The sequence below is a fragment of the Giraffa tippelskirchi genome, chromosome 1 (assembly GCF_054371585.1).
Source record: "Giraffa tippelskirchi isolate mGirTip1 chromosome 1, T2T-mGirTip1v1.2.pri, whole genome shotgun sequence".
Taxonomy (NCBI): Eukaryota; Metazoa; Chordata; class Mammalia; order Artiodactyla; family Giraffidae; genus Giraffa; species Giraffa tippelskirchi.
This window is the reverse complement of record NC_137275.1, coordinates 85172580-85191023: the sequence shown is the minus strand read 5'-3', so window position 1 is coordinate 85191023 and position 18444 is coordinate 85172580. Positions and strand designations below refer to the sequence as shown.

Here is an 18444-nt window from a genome sequence, read left to right as displayed (position 1 = left end):
TGGCCTTGAAGGAAACTGTGGCCTTATCCCTTCCATGATACATTAACAAATTAGGAAACATCCACCCACTAAAGACTTTTCATAGCTGCCTCTCAGTGAGATACAGGAAATAAGCTCAACCACAGACAAAACAGATGCGCTCCATCCAGAAACCCCATCCTCAGTCCCGCCTCTCTCATTCCAGTCCCCTTTGTGCTAGAACCTTCTGGGAAACTGCCCCACCGTACTGGAGTCTTCACGGTTTCTTATCCCTTTGAGTTTAATTGTCTTAACTTAATTTGTTGATACAATTATTTCTCATTCTGCTCTGTCCTTTGAAAGAGATGCTTTCAAGCTCTTTGAATTAGCCAACAGCATAAAATACATTTTGTATCTCTCTCTCTATATGTGTGTGTGTGTATATACACAGTTACATTATAAACATACACACAAAAAACCCAAAAGGTGTTATAGGTAACAATACTATCCTTTTAAATGCTATTTACTATTTTCTTTTCTATTTGTTTTTAACAAATATTGATTGTGATCCACTAAATTAACTTTAAGGATATGCTTGGGTTGTACCTGATGTTTGAAAAACAATGTGAAGTCTTTTGTCACTCATAACCCTGAGATTTTGTTAGGAATTCACATTAGCACATTCACATTCCTAGACCCCCTGAATTATAATCTGTTTTCATCACGAGCTCTATATGATTGTTATGAGTTTAGAGTTTGAGAAGCACAGAGTTGAAGGACTCTTGGTCCTAAAAACTTTAATTCACTTTGACAATCTTGATGGTTTGAGTGTACTGTATGTAGTATTAAAGAGAGAGACAAAGAGAGCAAAGAGTATACTAAGTGGCTTTACAGTACTTGGGAAGAAAAGAGAAGGGTGTGTGGCTAATTTAATTTAAAAAAAATCCCCAGATAGCTGCTATCTTAGTGATATGGACAGTAAATGATATAGAAGGGGGAGCTCCTGAGGAAATGAAATGATCAAGGAAAGCTTCATGGAGGAGGAAGACCGTGAGTTAGAACTTGAAGAATAGATGCAGAATTCATTAAGTGTAAGAGAAAAGAGCATTCCAACAGGAGCAGTAGCGTAAGCAAAGGCACTGGGGTTGACATATGCATGGGTCTACAGAAAACACAATGCCTACCTGGAACAGAGGGTCTGTATTGGGGAATAATGCAAAATAACACTGGAAGAACAAGCGGACACAGAAACTAGTCTTGCATGTTAAAACATGAGCCATACATCCGGTTTTGATTATATACATCTTGGGGAGAAAATTTCTTCCTAACTCACGTCTACAGATTATTCATATATTTAAATACCTATTTTCCCCCTTCCTGCCAAAGCAAAGTGACACAGAAATAAGATTCTGTCCCTTCAGACTTATGAGGACATATATTTTAACCCAAAACAATAACAGAAATTCCTGCTTGTATGAAAACAGCTTATAGGCTCTGGAGTTGAGCAGCCAACAAAAGCACTCTTCTTTAGAGAATTTTCACTTTTTATTCATTTTCAAAATTACGCTCACTTTTTTTCGTGTTCATGGCAAGCATTTTTTTTTTTAGACAAAAGACAAAAAGTAAGATGGCAAGCCTTCTTAATCAAAAACTTAAATATATTATATTTGAGAAGCTTTAGAATGCAAAAGAAACAGTTCTGAAAATTATTCTCACTTTTGAATGGCACTGACATACTTTCTGAACTCTCTAGACCAAAGATGGCAAATTCATAACATATGATGCACTCTCCTTTTCTTTCTTTCTTTTTTTAAATTTATTTGGCTGTGCAGGTCTTAGTTGAGGCCCTCAGGATTTCAGTCTTCATTGCAGGATCTGAAATCTCTAGTGAAGTGCACAAACTCTTAGTTGTAGCATGTATTGCCTGACCAGGAATAGAGCCAGCCCCCTGCATTGGGAGCATGGAGTCTTAGCCACAGGACCACCAGGGAAGTCTCTGCACTTTCCTTTTCTTAAGGCCATGGATAACATAGCTCATTGATCTGTCTTCTTCTTTGCTAAGCTTATGCTTGGCCTCAGAATCCTTCTGAACACAATGATGATAGAGCAACAAAAAAAATGAATCTATTAGGCAATCTCAACCTAAGCCATCTTAGGCTACTTCGTCCTCTGTGCTTGAGTCACTCCATGGGATTGTTTTTGTATTCATTTTTTCATAGGGTTAGTGCTAGATATTTTGATTTCCTGAAAAAATGAAGCACTTGGCCATCAGAAATCATGGGTTAAGGAAAAGGAAATGTCTTATCAGCTCAGAAGATGTCAGTAGTGAAATTGGTACCATAGTCAGGCTGTGGCATATTTTATGTGACAATGTGGTATTGTCCACATGAGCATGTTAAGCCTGCTGTTCACAGTCGTGGGCTCATCTTTCCATTGATCATAGCAAAGGATTCCGTCCAAATAAAGAAAACCAAGCAGAGGCTTGGCAAAGAAGTTTGAAAGCTCTATGTATCATAGTGTGATACATGGGGCAGTTGTAGAAAGACTCACCACAGTCTTTCCAATCAGGATGTTTCTGTGATGGAACCAGCTGGTCCGAGGCACTGTCCATTGCCATTCTAAATACCCACATTTACAAATGATAGTAGCAGAGCTAAATGGGGCGGCCAGCTGCCCCAGGCTTTAGGAAGCATACCTGAGTGATGACGGAGCCAGAGTATGTATCTGGTCACACAATGCACTAAAGGTGGGGCCTCAAGTGTTGCAGACTGAAGGGGTGTGATAATTCTGTGGGAGTTGGAAACCAGGCTAAACCTGTTCTTGAAGGAGCCTGAGGAGTGAGACAAGAAGTTCTGAGAGATGGAAACACAGAAAGAGAGACAGAGACTCAGAAATCCAGAGACGCAGAGGGACACAAAGGGTCAGAGACATATAAGCCAAGAACTGTAGAAAGAGAGATATAGAGACCTGGAGACCGAGAAAGGCACACTTAGAGGCTCACACAGGTAGCCAGAGACACATAGGGACTAACAGAGACCCAACCAGAGTGATCCAGGACACAGGACAGTGATCCAGGACACAGAAGTAGAGAACCCCAAGTGACAGAAGGATGCAGATCCACAAAGCCTGACTTGGGTCAGTGGACCCAGGAAGGTCAGAGACATGTGAGACCCTAGGGCAGAGCCACCAGGAATGGGGAGGGTGGGGAATGAGGGCAAAGTGCATCTCATCCCAGCGGAGATCCTGTTCAGCCCCCAGGTCCGCCAGCAGTGTGCACAAACGGCTGTAAAACCGAAAGCGCATCATTGTTCTCCGCATGGCTGGGGATCAGGGAATGTGTGATTTGGACTGGGAACCAAATTTCAGAGACTGACTAGAAAAACGATTTCATGGATAAGAGCTTGAGGGGGACTAATGACTGGGCAGACATCCCAAACCAGAGGCTCTCTCAAGAAGGCTCATATCTGAGTGGAAGCAAGCTCGACTCTGCACTTAGTCCGGTTACTCTTACAACCTAAACATCATGAAATGCTGCTTCAGGGTGGGTAATTGTCCTCAGACTGTAGTTGCCATTGACAACCTACCATTGTGGGCTGGGACAGGAGACAGAGACGGCCACTTTCAGGAAGCTACATCTATAGGGAAAAAGTCCCAAACTTTGGGGGAATGTAAAAAAGAAAGATCCTTGTTTCATTATCTCCTGTCTATTTCATTTTTTAGATGATGCCTCCAACTGAGGTCAGTTTTTCCCAGCAGATAAAGCATTTGTTAAGAGGACTGAGTGAGTCTGAGGGTAATATATACATCACCAGTGTTGGTGTGGAAAACTGAAGTCAGGGACCTTGAGTTCTTGTCTTGGTTTTGACCCAACTTGAGACAATTCAGATATTTAGACATCTGCTCTTTGTCAAGTGCTGGGCCTGGATGGAATAGACAAAGATGTGCAACCTACAGCCCTACCCCTAGGCTGTTCATTGTCAAAAAGAGTACTCAGTGCTCAGCCTGGAGCAGGTGTCCAAACCTCTTAGGGCCTTAGGACTGACATCTGGAAATGGTTCTAAGACTATGTGGAGAATTCATCCAAAACATAGACAAAACTGGTAGTGAGTCAAAATCCTACGAGCAGTAAGAGACCTAGGCAACTTTAGATTTTTATAATGATAGAGCAAACAATGGATGAATTAGAAGACATTCATGACATTAACATTGTCAAAAATTTTTTTGATGTCATTTTGAAAAACTATACAAAAGCAGAACTCATTCTTATTTGGATAAGAATTCCTTATGTTTTTAGCTCAGTGGAATTACTGGCTTCCACCGCTGTTCCTCCCTTACTATTCCGAGGTCCTCACTCTAGTTTCTTATTCACAGATCTGTAAACTCCCTCACTCGTTAGCTTTCTGGGCTCTGAACTCATCGCTATGCATCATGCTCAACTCCCAGATTAATCTATCCCAAAACAAAGCATGGTGGCCACACAATTCCATGTTCCTGTAAATCTTCAATATTTCCATATTGTCAAATGAAGTTTGACGGAAGACCAAACTCCTAATCTATTTAAGGCTTTCTGGAATTTGGACCAGTCTAAATATTCAGATTTTAAAATAGAGAAACAGGCTGCCTGAGGAAAGACCAGACCCAGAAGCCACTTTGAGAAAGAAGAAGAAATAGATGAAGAAGATACACAGTACCAGAAAGCCAGAGCAAAATTATGTACATGATATGACCGCAATTCCATCTGTGTGCGTTTACAGAAAACTGCTCTTAAAAGACTGGAGAGAAGTTGAATAATACGTCATTTGGGGTGCCTTTCTTTGTTTCCCAAATTTTCAATAATTAATGCATTTATTATTATTTTCAACTGTGATGAATAATATCAGATATATAAGAAAGTAGAAAAATAGTATATATAATGCCCACATATTTAAATAATATCCATATTTTAGGTAAAATAATTTTTAACTTTTTGCCATATTTTCTTCCTATGTTTTTGGGTGAACATTTGAAAGTAAATTACAGATATCAGAGCACTTAAATCTTAAGTAATTCGGCAGGTGCTTCCAAAAAGGAACCTCGTCTGACATAGCTATATTTTTCTCAAAACAAATTGAACTCTTGCCTTTATGCTTTTTAAACTTTAAAGATTTTTAAAGAAAGCAGTTCTAACAAGAGACAATGGGAGCAGCCACTAGCGGGCAGGGAGTTGAGGGCACAGGACTACAGGGAGCCTGGAGGTGACCAAGAGACAGCTGAGACTCAGCTCCCCAGCTGCGGCTGGGGTCAGATACGGGCCCAGATCAGGGAGCAGGAGCCAGAGTGTGTGGGCTTAGACCAGGAATTTATCCTAGCTGGTGGGAGAGTCGTGGGGAGGGAGTTGGTGGGAACAAGAAATTAACCCAGCTTTGGAAAAATAAAAAGGGTAAGGTTATGACACTAGAAACCAGAAGCGGACGGCCAGGTGGAAGTGTTCTCACAGAACGTAGCTGAAGGCGGGGTCTCTCAGAGGTGAAGGCCAGAGTCAGGCTGAGCGCTGAGTAATGATTGGGTCCCAGGGGCTGGAAGGGACTGAGTCCGTGTGGACGGTTTTCATTTTCTGAATATTCACATGTTTTTCCACTTCTACGGTGTTATTCATGCCATTTTCTCTTTAGAAAATGTCTCTCTCTCTGCTTTCAACTGACAGCAATCCTATGGCTCTCCTTCCTTCCGGCCATCTGCCGTGTGCCTTATGTAGACACAGTGATAACCCCGCGCCCCTCTACCCTGCCTTCTAACGCCACCCACACCTGCGCTCCCTGTCCTCTGCCCTGTCAGCTCCTCCAGGGGAGAGCCGCTTCCTACTGCCAGCATCTCCCACACTGCCTTGCATAATGTCTTCATTCAACAGACGGATCTATGAAGGAACAGAAGGGAGAGTGAATGAAACCAAGTGACCCCACTCAGTGTGGAGAATGTGTGTGGCCAGACTTCCACATGTAAGTAGGAGGAAGTCACCGTTACCCATAGAGGAACAGAAACGCAATGACTGGAGAGGAAATTCGATTGCTTCAAGCAGAGATCGAACTGTGCACTGCAAGTTACGTACTCTTGCTCAGCCACAGAGAATCACCCTCATTTTTAGAGTCCAAGATTACAGAACTGTGCCAGAAGAGGAACAAGCTTCATTGCTCTCCTTGGTATCAAGTAAACAGGTTCCTTTAAAGCTTTGACTCTACCATGTTTTTCTTAGCCTACTCAATTTGTCTAGTCTAGAGAAAGGAATCTACCCTCAGTTTTTAAAAGTTCTGATGAATTAGGGTATTGATCTGGCTTTGTGTGCATATTTATTATACGAAGAATGTGAAAGAATAATGTGAAAAAAAAATGTTTTGGTGGTAGTCATCACGGAACTTTTTTTTCCCCTCAGTTCTCACTACCACTAATAGCGCAGGTATAATAAGAAGAGAGAAGTTTGACAGAAATTAGGAAGTTATATTAGTGGAGAAAAATGTGTGCTCTAGAGGCAAACTCCTGGATTCCAAGTTTTGTGAGCTTGTAAACTTGGGCATGTGATATTAATGAAAGCTCTGGCCTTCATTTCTCTGTTTGCAAACAAGAATGACATAAGTGGTAGTATCTATCCACAGTGATGTGTGAGTTTAATAAGTCACACAAGCAAAGGGCTTAAAATAATGCCTGGTATATGGTGAGCATGCAGCAATGACAATTGCCATTCTTAGAACATTTACCTTCTTTCATCTCTTGGAAGGAGTGGCAGCTTTGGAGCAAGTTCCTAGGCACTGTCAAGGCACCAACCATGAGGTCTGTGACCTAGAGACAGTTCACTTGACTGACTTGAAGTCACCTCCTGTATTTATGAAATGAGCATAATCACTCTGTGCTGATGGTGGTATTGTGAAGGTCAAATGATGTGAATGGCCTGGGGCTGGCACATGACTCTTAGAACAGGAGAACAACCTGGTTCCATGGGATAAGCATGGACTGGGGACTGAGATTCTCTAGGACACCAGGCAGTCTGATTGCTCAGCTGATGAGTCTCCTTGGATGTACAGCTGGAACATCAGTATCATTCAAAGACCAGAGCAAGTGTATGCAAAATGCCTGCCTTGCCATAAGAGCTTGCTTTAGTTATTATTACTCATTCCCTAGGTCAGCATGTCATTATCCGAGGGCAAATTCCTGCCAAGGTACAAGTTTTTGTTTCGACTGTGAGCCAAGTGGAGTTTTATGCTTAAACAGTTAGGGGAAAAAAGAAGAAGAATATTTTGTGACTCATGAAAATTATATGAAATTCAAATTTTAGGGTAGGTCCTTAAATAACATTGTGTTTGCACACCATCACAGTCATTTGTCTTTGTGTTATCTATGGCTGTTTTTACCCCACAGGGGCAGATGTGAGTAGCTGAAGCATAAGTCATAAAGCCTCCAAAGTCTAAAATATTTATAACCTGGGTTTTGACAAAAATGTTTGCTGACCTTCATCTGGTCTAACCTTCTGGTCTAACCTTCTCTTAGAGGTGAGAAGTGAGAGACTTTTTAATGAATTTATTTTAATATCCAGAGCTTAGAATCTACTTTCTTGACTTTGACCAACACAGCCAAACACAGATACTTTCTTATCAAATTTGAGACTTGGGAAAGTATATATAAAAACAGAATATTTTTTAAAGGAATACTTACTATATTTCTCACTTGAAGGAATATGTGTGACTAGATAATTTGAATAATTTTTTCTTTTCTTTTTTACATTTTGGCCCCACAGCATGTGGGATCTTAGTTCTGCAACCAGGGATTGAACTCACGTCCCTTGTAATCTCTGGACGACCAGGGAAGTCCCCATGAATATTTAGTTTTAAAATATCCTAGAATATTTTTATTTCATCGTATCCCTTTTGTGTCTATAGTTATACTGTTTGCAAGGGAGCATCCTTAAACAAACTACATAACCTACACCATTCCTACACTGTTTTGTAGGAACTTTTGTTATAATAAAAGAACTGCTGGAATTTTAAATGGTTAAAATGAAAGTGAAACTGTTCATCGCTTTGTTTGTCTGACTCATTGAGACCCCATGGACTGTAGTCCACCAGGCTCCTCCTCTGTCCTTGGAATTCTCCAGGCAAGAATACTGGAGTGGGCTGCCATTCCCTTCTCCAGGGGATCTTCCAGACCCAGGGATCGATCCCGGGTTTCAGGCACTGAAGGCAGATTCTTTACCGTCTGAACCACCAGGGAAGCCCTTAAATGGGGAAGATCCCCTGGAGAAGGGAATACTCACTCTGGTGTTCTTGCCTGGAAAATCCCACAGACAGAGGTGCCTGGCAGGCCTACAGTCCATGGGGTCCCAAAGAGTTGGACACCATGAAACTGATTAGCAATTGCAGCCGAGTTTGTTCCTTAGGTGGTGTCTCAGATAGTCATTATTTGTTTCATTTCCCCATCACTTAATTTTGAAAGCTTCACACAGCCTGCCCTCTGTTCCCTGCCCACCTTCTCCACCGGACTATCCTCCACAGCCCCTGCCCCTCCCTGCCCACCCTCCCCCACCCCCATTTGGCCGGTATGTAAGTGAAGCTGAGCAACCATTGCAGATGGTGCTTTTTCCCCTTTGCTTCTGGCCGCGTGAATATGTTTAGGATGAAGAAAAAAATGTTTGTAGGCTGACACTCGACAAATGAGATGCAGACGCCAAACTGCATCCAAGTTGCTTGATTTAGGTACTTTAGAGAGAATAAACGTGTCTTCTGTGCAAGTCGTGTGTGTCCTAGAAAGGCAGGGGATGGAGCTGCTGCAATTCAGGGTTTAATTTGCAGAGCTGACAGATTTCAGAGCCCGGAGGAAAATAGGGACCGAAGAACAAAGATGCATGACATCTCTTCCATTTAACCATCACCTTATCTGTTCGTCTATATCAAAAATACAAACGTTAAGAATCTACCTAACTACTCAAATAATCCTTTTAAAAACAACCTTAAAACGAAGGCAATAAAATCAGCCCCTTTTTATCTATCAACTGCATTTAATCATTTTGTTTTTAGGGAGCATTTGAAAAACTGAATTAATTAGAAGTTTAAGGGTAGCTGGATTCCCAGGTGGCACAGTAGGAAAGAATCTGCCTGCCGATGTAGGTGATGCAAGAGACACAGGTTAGGTCGATTCTTGAGTCAGGAAGATCCCTTGGAGTAATATATGGCAACCCGCTCCAGTATTCTTGCCTGGAAAATTCCATGGACAGAAGAGTCTGGTGGGCTATAGTCCATGGAGTTGCAAAGAGTCAGACATCACCGAGCCTCCACATTCCACTTGGGGGTAGATTCTACCTAACCAGTAGCTTATAGGTTCAAAGAAGAAGTTTCACTTTGTTCAGAATTCTGCCAGAGACAACAAGTCATTTTCAAGTTTTCTCAGAGGCTATGACCTACAAGAAGTGTATCAGGATTGTTCTAGAGGGACAAGAGCTCAAGTCCATTATTAAATTCTCAGAGATTTTGTAAGCTAGTTGTTAAACCTTTGGCAGCTTGAAAATGCCCATGATCAGAGTATTTATACCTGAGAAACAGGGCCATACATCAGCCAGGTGATTTATTAACCCAACACTGAGTATTAAAAAAATGCTCTTGTGGTTTCTTATCAGGATGATGAAAATGTTATTAGTTTATGGTGATGGTTGTAGCACTCTACTAATTATGGAACTCTACACTAGAAATGAGTGAACTCTATGATCTGTTAAATATATCTGTAAAAAATTGGTAAACAAAATGCTCCCAAACCCACAAATGAAATGTCAGTATCTATTTATTCATAGCTTTAAGATTCCTCATGTACATACTCAACAAATGAAAAATAAAGGCACATTGACTCAGTGCTTCTGACGGATTTCTGTTCTGTGCAGTGATTCTCAACTTCAGTGTCCCTCTGGAATCACCTGGAAACTTTACAAAGAAAATGCTCACCTCCCAAGACACTGATGTCATTTGTCTGGTGGGTGGCCTGGGCAGGGAATTTTTTTAAACTCCTTAGGTTATTCTAGTTCATGGCCAAGGTTAAGGAATACAACTGTAGGGCAATTTCCCTAGACAACTGTAGCTGGCCTGTTGTTACAGAAACCATTCTCCAATGTTTAAGACATTTCCAGGCCTCCTGAAATAGAGAGGTCTGAACATAAAAGCACCTTTTAGGGGTAATTGTGGGTTGTAGTGGATGTCCATCTCCACACGTAGAGGAAAGACACCTGTTTCCTTGTGGGTTTTACCTGTAGTCATTTCCTGCTATGGGCACTAAGGTGGGGAGAAGAGACAGCATTAGCTCATCTTTGTCATTGAAGTGAGTGCCAAGGGTACTCAATCACAGAGCCTAGGTTCAAGGATTGTTGAATTAAGGGAGCAGAGCTGAGTATTTTCTTTGTCTCTTCTCCTTTGGGGCTTCCTACCAATCATGGGCTGGGAATCTAGATAACCCATTGCATAAAGAATGATAGTTTAATAAGTTAATAAAGATCTAAGTGAGAGCCCAGCTTCCAGCTTTTGTGCTTGGGCTTTGTGATGACTGTTTTGGATGCTCAGGGGGCATTTTACCTCTCCTATTTGGGGATTAGGTCCAAGAGGCTAGGACTAGGACTAGAGCTCTGACTCCATTCCCCATAGGGAAGTTTACTTTACTGAAAAGTCTAGCTGTTATGTCTGATTTACCTTATGAAGATAAAGTTCAATTCTGAGACCTCAAGGTCAAAATCTATTAATAAAGACAGGACTTGTTGAGAACTCTTATAGTAATACAACTCCAAAAGATACAATCTCTGTGGTCTTCATGGAGAGAGAGTTCATCCCTACTTTAGTTTTTCTCTGATTAAGAACATAGACCTGGCAAATTGGAAACCTGACTCGTAATTGACCGGTGACCACTGGAACTTATTCAGTCCCTTTGGTGCTTGACTTCCTTTGTAAGATGGAGATGAGCAAAGGTCCTCTGTTCTTGGGTGTTTGTGAAGATCAGAGCTGTTTAGTAGGACAGCAGATGCAGGGCTTGCCTCTCCAGAATCACAGGTGTCAAAACCAGCCTCGCCAGTCTATTCCTGGTGCATCTGGGGAAAGGAACAGTTTCTCTAGGAAATCCCCCACCCTTCTCTTGTGCAATACTAGCTTCTTTTATTAAGTATCCTGATGAACTGTCTCATCTGGTCCCTTTCTAAAGACAGGACTACGATGACTTCACCTACCTATATGTACAGCCTGTTTGGAGCAGAAAGTTTATCCCCTTCCTGACTTGTCAGTATTTGAAAGGCTCAAAGTTGCCCTTCCAGACATGCATGCATAAAAGAAGTCACAAGTGCAGTGTTGGGAGAAAGAAACACATATGGGACACGGCTGCATACACTTCCTCATTCTTTCTCTTTTGAAAAAGTCCCTCTCCCTTATGGCAGGGTCTAGGCTTTCTGTTTATTTCACAGCTTGGAGCTCAGAACTGTTTAACAGCACATTTATTTATAAACCAGATCAATAGCAACAAGAGTGACCAGCAACATCAACAGCAACATCAGTGACCACACCCCAATTCTGTCCATAATCTCAAAGAATGTCCAATATTTTATTTTTGTCCCATTTTCTCCACCTACTTATTTTTATATCTGCAAAGATGATACATGCTTTCACAGTGGAGTAAAAAGGATAGAAGATTGGGGAGGCAGAGAGAGACAGTACTAAGGATAATCACTCATGAAGCTGAGCATTCAGGTAGGAGCAGTGAGTTAAGGTTCACCTAAGAAGCGCTTGGAGAAGGGGACCTGCCCTCTTACCCCAAGTCCTGGAGCAGCTCCGCTTCTCCATCCGACCTGCTCCACAGATCTGAAGGATCCTGGGTGCTCATCTTCCCTTCTAGAGATTCTGCTCTGCCCATTCACGCCCCTCACGTCCACGAAGCCTCTGCCAAGGTGCTCTGGGTAAGAGGCAGAGAGGGACGGCTCTGCTGTTCCTCACAGTCTCCCCTCCTTGATGAGACCCAAGCCGGCTGTAGCTGCAAGTCTCCAACCAGCAAGGAAGTGAAACTTGGTTACTCCTCCCACTGACACTCACCACCCCGGCCCCGAAGCACTGGCAGGAGTGTTGTGTCAGTCAGGAAACATGCAAAGTTAGGTAGCCACCTCTGAGGACACCCACACTGCCTCACGCAACACGCAGTTTCTGTCAAAGGAAATAAAGATGAAAGTACTCCAACAGAGATTGACTATTAACTCCAACTCTCCTCTGGAGGCCAAGCCATCGTTTTTCTTAATGCTGTTTGCCTCTGGTTTGTAGGGGATGCGTTTTCTCATCACCCCTGCCTTCTGTCTCACACACAAGGAGCACGGAGGTAGCTTCTAGATCAGAAACATCTTTCAAGGGGGTAAAGAAATCAGACTCACACCACTAGTCTCTGTCCTGAAGTCTGAGTTTCATCACTTTCTCAATATTTCTTCTTCCATCATTCAAGCTTTCCAACATACACTCGATGTTCAGGTTCAGCGTGATTCAGAGATAATTATTCTTCCTCCATGGAAGAAGGATTAAGTGAGAACAAAGTAGAAAAGCTGCAAGGGGCTAGCCAGGTGCCCAGCTAAGAGTGCAGGTTAGAGCTCCTGGAATCTTTGAGTTCCGCTTCCTTCCCTGGGTGACTCACATCTGGTATTGCTCTGTGTCCAATATCATGGGTAGAGAATGCCAGCTGCCTAAAAGTTCTAAAGGGAAACTGTCATCACTCTGAATCCTGCGGAAGGGGACAAAGTACTGTAATAAGGGAATGAAGAACATACGTTGCTTCCCGCATTCTCTCTATAGGTACCTGCAGGAAAGTCTCTCTCTCATTCTCTGTGCTCCTCTTGTGACACCCGACTCAATTAGGGTTCATCAGGGTGCTCTATAAATCACTCCTCCCAGTGCTATCTGAAGACCAGCAGCATCACCAGAAGCTTGTTAGAATGTAGCATTTGGGTTGATCCCAGTGGTTCTGAACCAGTATCTACATGTGAACAATATCCCTAAGCTGACTCTGGAGGGCCTTAAAGTTTGAGAAGACTGCTTTACAGGAAACCAAGATAGCAAGAAGGGCTTCCCTGGTGGCTCAGTTGGTAAAGAATCTGCCTTCAGGGGCTTTCCTGGTTGCTCAGTGGTAAAGAATCCACTTGCCAATGTAAGGAGAGGCAGGTTCAATCCTTGATCCAGGAAAATCCCACATGCTGCAGACCAACAAAGCCCATGCACCGCGACTACTGAAGCCCTAGCATCCTACAGCCTGTGCTGCACAACAAGAGAAGCTGCTGCAATAAGAAGTGCACCACAACTAGAGTAGCCCCCACTCACTACAACTAGAGAAAGCCCATGCAGCAACAAAGACCCTGCACAGCCATAAATAAAGAATTAAATTATTTAAAAAAAAAAAGAATCTACCTGCAATGCAGGAGACCCAGGTTCCATCCCTGGGTTGAAAAGATCCCCTGGAGAGGGCATGACAACCCACTCCAGGATTCTTGCCTGGAAAATTTCATGGACAGAGGAGTCCATGAGTCGTAAAGAGTCGGACACAACTGAGTGACTAAACCACCACCAGCAAGAAGAGGTCGGTCTGCACCTGACAGTATTCTAGCTTTTCCCCCCAGGCCTTCCCTCTGGCCTCTACTCATCCCTGTTGTCTGAGAGCTTGACTTACCCTGCCTTCTGGGGAGGGATTTCTGTGTGTCTAGAGATGGCCTGGGGGAGACTAAGCTCTGATAACACACAGGAATGAGTAGTACATCTATATTTAAAATTCTTTTAGCTACAGTTTGTCCAGAGAGAAGCACAGTGTCCACTCGGAACAGAGGCCAGCCCTGGCCAGGGAGACACTGAATGTGAACATTGCAGAGAGGGAACAGTCGGGCAGAGTTCCTGTTCCCTTTCTACTGCTCTTTGTTCAGGGTTTTAGTATCTATTCTGTTCCCATTTTAGAAAATTCTGGTTTTCCTTTTGCTTAAGATTTTTTTTTTTTTTTTTTTAATTTTTAGGAAAGTAGCAGCATTCACTAAGATGACTGTCTTCCCCTTTTCACTCTTCCTTCCCCTCTCCCTTTCTCATCTTGCTGTCCCATCCATTGCTCTTGCCTTTGATGTCATACTTTTTTTGGTCACGTATCCCATGTTCTCCAGAACCCCTCTCATCCCTACTGTCCCCATGCTCCACTGAATTGGCATTAAGCATTGCAGTTCCCACAGCATTACTAGATGGTTTCAACAAAATGCTGAACAGTCATAAAATATTTGTAATTTTTTATATTAAATTGGTCACATGCCATATATATATATAGGCTTACATATATTTGTATATTTATATATATATTGATAATATATAATATATATTTGGGCTTCCCTGGTGGCTCAGTGGTAAAGAATCAGCCTGCCAATGCAGGAGACATGGGCTCACTCCCTGGGTTGGGAAGATCTCCTGCAGAAGAAAATGGCAACCCACTCCCGCATTCTTGCCTGGGAAATCCCACGGACAAGGAGCCTGACGGGCTACAGTCCATAGGGTCACAAAAGAGTTAGATACGATTTAGCAACTAAATAATAGCAACAACATGCATATATATTTATTAAAGAAACTGTAACTTTTGCTTTCAAACACCTTCCAAACAGGCACAAAGAATATTTTTTAAAAGCACATAGCTCACTTCATATTTATTTCATTATTCTCTTTTCAGTGAGGCTGGTTCATAGAACTGAATTCTTCCCACACTGTATTGGACATAGAAATGGGCACAAACAGTAGTGAGCTGTTTTGGCAATTTTGGAACATCTTATTCTTTGACGGAAAATTATTTTCTGTATCAACTTTTGTCGGGATGACTATCACATTCAAATCATCAATACTCTCATTAAGAGGATTCAGGGAGAGTTATTTTGTCCAGATTTGAATTTATTTATTAGAAAAATAGGTTTCTAACATTTGGGACTACTCTAAGAAGTTTTTCAAAAGAAACGACTCCATGTGGTTGAAGAAACTTTTAAATCTTTTCCTAATCTATTTTTCTCTACGGAAAGCTCAAATGTCACAAAGCTGCTTTGCACCTGGTTACCTGGCAATGGCAACTCTACCCATGCTTTTCAGAGTGCAAGGGGAATGGTCCTTTGGTTCCTTTGGTTGATTACCTGTTACATAAGCATGATCTCTTCTTCTCCATCATTTATGTTGGTGGGAAATAAATAACACATTCTGGAAAAGGAGACAATATATGGGATTACCATGGACTGAGGTTACCATAGCTTGGGCTTGAGGGACTCTAACTCTATTTCTTACTGACTGTTCTTCCCACTCATGAAAAAGAAGAAATTATCATTTCATATAAAATTGGAAGAGAGGAACAGCAGAGGAAGAAAGAACTAACCATTGTTTTTCGGCTGCAGGCCAGCTTTCCAAAGGGAAGGCTTCTCACTCTCTTTCTAACCCTGTGGCAAGCTCAGAGTTGCCATGTTGCTTTTAAAACTATGTCTGTTGGAGTTTTATTTCAAGCCACCATCTCTGTGTTCTCTGCCACAATTGTGTGATCACTTATCAATACAATACAATACAATATCAATACAATATCAAAGGTCATGTGAATTAACTGGCACCCTTTCATTTTCTTCTCTTGTCTAGATAAGCAGTACTAGATTCTTAGTTGGATAAAGCTGTCTGTAAGTGGCTATAACTCGGGCTTCCCTGCTGGTTCAGCACCACCTCAGTGCATGAGGCATAGGAGACATGGATTCGATCCCTGGGTCAGGAAGATCCCCTGGAGGAGGGCATGGCAACCTAATTCAGTAGTCTTGCCTGGAGAATCCCCATCGACATAGGAGCCTGGCAAGCTATAGTCCATGGGGTCACAAAGAGTCAGATACTACTGACATGACTGAGCACACACCCATGCATGTGACCATAACTCACCAACATCAAGGTATAAAATTCACTCTATCCCTTTCCTTTCTCAGGAGAGCAGGAAACTGGAAACAAATAAAAGGAGCTTTCTCTTGAAAGGGAAAGGAAGAATACAAACACGTTGGATTTTACTTTCCTAGTGTACTCCTAGAGAAAACATGGTTTCCTGGATAACTTAAAACTCTGAAAAAATAAGATCAGCAGACCCATGGGGTGGGCTCCAAGTTGCCTAGGAAATATTACACAGAGATAAATTTTAGTTGTTGAGAATTACAAAGCAGTTAAGTGAAGAGGGGGTGACACCTCATGACTTTCGAGGGGAGGTCATAAGAAGCCTTGCAGCTTCAGCCTGGTCTCTTCAAACACCCATTCTCCAGACATTCCTTCCAGAGTGTTCCCTTGTGGAACCCAGCAGTAACACTGGAAGAAACCTGAGTGAGGAAGCCCAAATGCTTCCTGACCGTGTTCTGTTTATAGTCCCAGGAGATCCAGCTCAAGTTATCTCAGTCCCAGTTCCAAACAAGATTGAAGAACCTCCAGATGGCCCCAGCCTCCATCCAACTGTCAGTCCCAGGGATCTGTGTCCCAGACACTGAAGAGCAGAGATCAACCCTCCCCCCCACTCCCTGTTTGAATTTCAGATCTAAGGAACACACACACATGATAAGATGGCTACTGTTTTAAATCACAGAGTTTGGGGTGATGTGTTACCCAGTGATCAATAACTGAAACACTTGTTTACCCTCTGGGTCACTGCCCAGAATGTGATCTCTGTATTCATATGCATGTGAGCTATATATCTATGATGGTTAATTTCATGTGTCAGCATGACTGGGCAACAAGTTGCTCAGATATTTGGTCAAATATTATTCTGAGTATTTCAGTGAGTGCATTTTTTTTTAGTGAGATTAACGTTTAAATTGGTGGATTTTGAATAAAGTAAAATGCTTTTCAGAATTTGGCAGGCCTCATCTAATCAGTTGACGGTCTGCACAGAACAAAAGCAAGACAATTCTCCAGCTGACTGCCCTCAGACTTCATCATAACATCATTCTCCCTGATTCCACAGCAGACAATCTTCAAACTCAAACTGGAACATCAATTTTCCTGAGTCTCCAGCCTGCCAGCTCATCCTACAGACTTGATTTTCTAGCCTCCAATATCAAGTGAGCCAATTCCTTAAAGTAAATCTCTTTATATATATAGATAGGTAGATAGATAAATAGATACAGATATAGACAGATATATAGATATATACATACATATGCTATTGACTCTGCTTCTCTGGAGAATCCTAAAACAGTGTCTATAGGCCTTAAAACTATGGTTCTCAACAGGGGCAATTTTGCCATCCAGCTTGGCAGCATCTAGAGACGGTTTGGTTTCACAATTTGGGGAGCTACTGGCATTTAGTGAGCATCAGACACCCCCCACACACACACACACAAAACACACAACAAAGTATTGTTTCACCAAAACATCAAAAGGGTCCATCTGGTCCACCTCAAGCTCATTTTTTTCTCACACCAAGAGTATCCTGTAAACAATGATACCACAGATCCACTGAAGGTAGTTATGCAAAGTCACTTACCTAACAAGAGAGCTGGAATGCAGCCAAAAGCCAGCCCTTCTCATCTGCTTCTGTCCACTTTACTAACTGCCTCCAAAGAGCCAGACTGGCTTAGCCGAAAATAGTGTTCTGGGGAACAGGTGGAGTCCTGTGCTACATAGAGCAACCTTAAGGAGGACGAGGGCTAAGGGGCTTTGGCAAAACCCTTGGCACCAAGAGCAGAGCAGCAGACTTGGTTTTGCACATGTAAGCCGATGTTTCTGGAAAGTGAGAAATAACTGTAGAGGATGTGAGGGATAAAGGCTAAGGCCCCGCCTCTTCTAGGAAGAGCCTGAGTGAGTGACTACAAGTGAGTAGATGTCAGGGAGCACTAACCCGGGATACTACAGTCACTCTTCCTTCGTGTCTACCATGTGGTCTGTGCCCAAGCCCATTCCTGGTGTTTCATCAGCTCTGCATGGTTACAGGAAGCCAGTGTTCAATGTCAGTGAGGTATGGTATAAACAAACATTTTTATGCACTGCTCTGGGTAAGCAAACTGGCCATTTAGCAGTTTATTTTTAATTTCCAAGCTCAGCCGGTAAAGAATCTGCCTGCAACACAGGAGACCCTGGTTCAACTCCTGGGTCGGGAAGATCCCCTGGAGAAGGGGTAGGTTACCCACTCCAATATTCTTGGCTTCACTGGTGGCTCAGACGATAAAGAATCCACCTGCAATGCTGGAGACCTGGGTTCAACCCCTGGGTTGGGAAGATCCCCTGGAGGAGGGCATGGCAACCCACTCCAGTTTTCTTGCCTGGAGAATCCCCATGGACAGAGGAGCCTGGTGGGCTACAGTCTGTGTGTGTGTGCTTAGTTGCTCAGTCATGTCAGACTCTTTGTGACCCCATGGACTGTAGCCCACCAGGCTCCTCTGTCCATGGGATTCTCCAGGCAAGAAAATTATACTTATTCCAAGGCTCCTGTGTCTCCTGAATTGCATGTGGATTCTTTTTTGTT

General features: G+C 42.6%; 1 protein-coding gene and 1 long non-coding RNA gene across 7 annotated transcripts in view; one reads left to right on the top strand and one right to left on the bottom strand.

Annotated features, from left to right (window-relative positions):
* Positions 1–11965, bottom strand: part of DAPP1 (dual adaptor of phosphotyrosine and 3-phosphoinositides 1) — a 120841-nt gene extending 108876 nt beyond the window's left edge. For all 6 annotated transcript variants that reach the window (XM_081596856.1, XM_081596829.1, XM_081596865.1 and 3 more), the window contains exon 1: positions 11750–11965. In XM_081596856.1, the coding sequence (XP_081452982.1) occupies positions 11750–11850 (101 nt within the window). In that variant the 5' untranslated portion in view covers positions 11851–11965. The remainder of the gene's footprint in view (positions 1–11749) is intronic.
* LOC145547424 (uncharacterized) overlaps positions 1–18444 on the top strand; it is a 94232-nt gene that overhangs the window by 13685 nt on the left and 62103 nt on the right. The gene's annotated exons all lie outside the window — the stretch shown is intronic.